Here is a 3,065-nt window from a genome sequence, read left to right as displayed (position 1 = left end):
TCATGGGGGTGTTGCAACCTAGAAGACGGAACACAGGTTTTGACACAGGAGTAAAATGATGGCTGAGTGAGATGGCAACTGAGAAAAAAAAGCCAAAACAACAAACCTGTGACTTGGTCAGTCATTTGTTTGTGATAATGATGTACAAGGAAAAGTTAGTATGTAACCAATTCTAGTATTGTCTTTGCAGTGTATGCTGATGGTAGCATATGTTTAGATATCCTTCAGAACCGATGGAGTCCAACATATGATGTATCTTCCATCTTAACATCAATTCAGGTAAGTGTGTGTTAGGATTCTTTGGGCTACAGCTTTTTAATAGTAAGCTAAAGACCTGTTGAGCAAAATAACTTTCTAGCATCCAGGTACCCAGTACTGGAACTCAAGAACCAGTAATTTTCAACTGATTTTTCATTGTGCACATTGTATTAAGTCCAGAGTATCTTTCCATGTGTGAGTGAAGTGTATTATCAGGTCAAGCTTGTTCTGCTTTTTAAGGGAAGTTGCCAAAGAGTTGATCTTGAATGACTTTTGGAGGAGGAGTAGGATGAGAAATGTTTTAGTTATGTAGATTTAAGAGTAGTAGATCTAACATTTTGGTTTTGACTTTTAAAAAAATTGCTTATCACACTTCTTTAATACTGTCATTTAAAATCCATTCTTTTCAGCTTTCCCATTTTCTTTCACTGCTAGGTATGCATTTGTATGTTTGTTGTTGTTTATTGCCTTCAAGTCATAGCGAACCTATGAACAAAAGGCCTGCAGGCCCTCTGCAACTGTTGACATTTATCATAGCTCATAGGGTTTCCAGAGGCATGTTATTTAGGAAGTGGATGCCACTCTTGCTTCCAAGCTTGTATGTATGTATGTTGTTGTTGTTATATGCCATCAAGTCATGTGCGACTCATAGCGACCCTATGTACAGCAGCCCTAAACCCTGCTCTATCCTGTGCCAGTCGCACTGCCTCTGACACACCCATCCAGATTACCCCAGTCACTGAATCAATCCACCTCATAGAGGGTATTCCCCTCTTGTGGCGTCCTTCCACCCTCCCAAGCATGATGTCCCTCTCCAAGGACCTGTCTCTCCTTACAACATGTCCAAAGTATGTCAGACGAAGCCTCAGAATCCTTGCCTCCAAGGAGTAGCCTGGTTTAACCCTCTCTAGGATGAATCTGTTTGTTTTCTTGGCAGTCCAGGGTATATTCAATACTTTTCTCCAGCACCACAGCTCAAAGGCATCAACTCTGTATGTATAGACATTAAAATTTTGTTGATTAATGGAGATTCCATTATTGGAATTCCATTCCACGCAATACTACCAGACATTTTCGAAGTAATCACAATAATAGAGTTTAACTCTGAAAATTGTTAGTTGCTATTTTAACACAATTATTTTCTGGTTCATGAAAATGTCAGTATTCAACAAAATACTATTTGGATTTCTTTGAAACAGAAATCATAAGGTAATTGAGAGCTCTTTGTTTTGAGGCTTGTTATCAGTCAGAATCCTCTTCTAGTCTTGTTTGGTGTTACTTCTGAAAGTATTTAGACCTAAAAATTTCTAAGAAATACTCATTTGTTATTTTGTATCAGTGTCCAACCTCCTAGAAAAAAAGGGTGTGGGGAGCTCTAATGACATAGACAGCAGGGTCTTGCACTGCTAACTGAAAGGTGGCGTTTCACTGGCATCCACCAGTGGCTCCACCAGAGAAAGTAAGACTCTCCTGCTCAGTTTACATTCTCTGAGACCCTCCTGGGGAGTCAGCTATGAACCTCCAACTCATTGGCAGTGTGTTGGAGTTTTTTGAACTGGCATGAAGAATAAATCTGCAACTCTTTTTTCTCTTCTTTTTTTCTTCTAGTCTTTGTTGGATGAACCAAATCCAAACAGTCCAGCCAATAGCCAGGCAGCGCAGCTTTATCAGGAAAACAAACGAGAATATGAGAAAAGAGTTTCGGCCATTGTTGAACAAAGCTGGAATGATTCGTAATAGACAACTGGTCTGTTAATCTTTTTCATCATTGTTGTGTATAATTTACCTCTCAGTAGAAAGGCTAACAAATTTTAAGTGCCACAGGTTTTAAGGATTCTGCAGAAAAAAAAGAAAAAAAAAGTCTTTCAGTTTAGAACCTACAAAAGCTTGTGTATCTTGATTAATGTACTTTTTATTGCATGGTGTGAACTAAGTTATTGCTACATAAATTTGTAATATATCCTGTTTGTATTTTTTTCCAAGTGTATAATGTTGGTGTGGAGTTTTCATGACAGAATATACACATTTTGTAAATCTGTACTTTTTTCAAATATTGAATGCCTTATTTTTGAATTCTTTAGATTTTTAAATTGGAGAAAAGCACTTAAAGTTTTTATATATGAATATTACATGTAAAGCTGTTAAAATACATAACTTCAGTGCAAGAGACTTTTGTCACTTATTTCCTTGTCTGTATAGGAGGGGTTAATAAGTCTCTAGCTCTTCATTAACTGATGATAGTTTCATTTCCAATTTTAAGAGGATGGATTTCTATTTTATCAAGAAATTTAGTCAAATTTAAGTGTAAACACTAATTATAATTTCATACTTCATTTTGAATGTACCTATATTAGTCATACTTGAGCTATTATATACATAACTGGTTTGATTCTGTCTAGTTCTGTATTTAGGCCATTTCTTACGGCTTCTTCATGCACTACTTGTTGTTCAGCTGTACCTTTTGCAGTGAGTATATCCACCATGAACAAAGAGCTCTTGCAACTCATTTTGTTGATTGAAAGTATCTTTTAAAAGTTTCTGATTGATTAAGTCAGACTATAAACTTTACCAGAAATACATGCCACATTATTAGCCGTGAATAAGATTGGTTGCATTAACGTGAGCAAGGCAGATGTTTGCAAGAAATGCTGGAATACACATTTGAAAACTGCCTTTTAATGCAATTGCCTGTTTATTCTGAGAAAATGTTTAACAGGATTTGTTGAATTGCTTTCTTTTATGGAGATTTTTTTTTTTTGGATTTTTTTTAAAATCTCCTAAACTGAATAAAATTGTACTGAATTTAG

The 3,065-nt window shown here is 36.1% G+C and overlaps 1 protein-coding gene across 1 annotated transcript in view; it reads left to right on the top strand.

The window, feature by feature from the left end:
* UBE2B (ubiquitin-conjugating enzyme E2B) overlaps window positions 1-2,841 on the top strand; it is an 18,465-nt gene extending 15,624 nt beyond the window's left edge. The window contains exons 5-6 of the mRNA XM_006888063.1: window positions 191-279; window positions 1,867-2,841. Coding sequence (XP_006888125.1) covers window positions 191-279; window positions 1,867-1,995 — 218 coding nt within the window. The 3' untranslated portion in view covers window positions 1,996-2,841. The remainder of the gene's footprint in view (window positions 1-190; window positions 280-1,866) is intronic.
* The last annotated feature ends 224 nt before the right edge of the window (window positions 2,842-3,065 follow it).

Source organism: Elephantulus edwardii, unplaced genomic scaffold (assembly GCF_000299155.1).
Source record: "Elephantulus edwardii isolate Elephantulus edwardi_28Jun2011 unplaced genomic scaffold, EleEdw1.0 scaffold00064, whole genome shotgun sequence".
NCBI lineage: Eukaryota > Metazoa > Chordata > Mammalia > Macroscelidea > Macroscelididae > Elephantulus > Elephantulus edwardii.
Note: the sequence above shows the minus strand (reverse complement) of the source record. Positions and strands in the feature narration are given on the sequence as shown.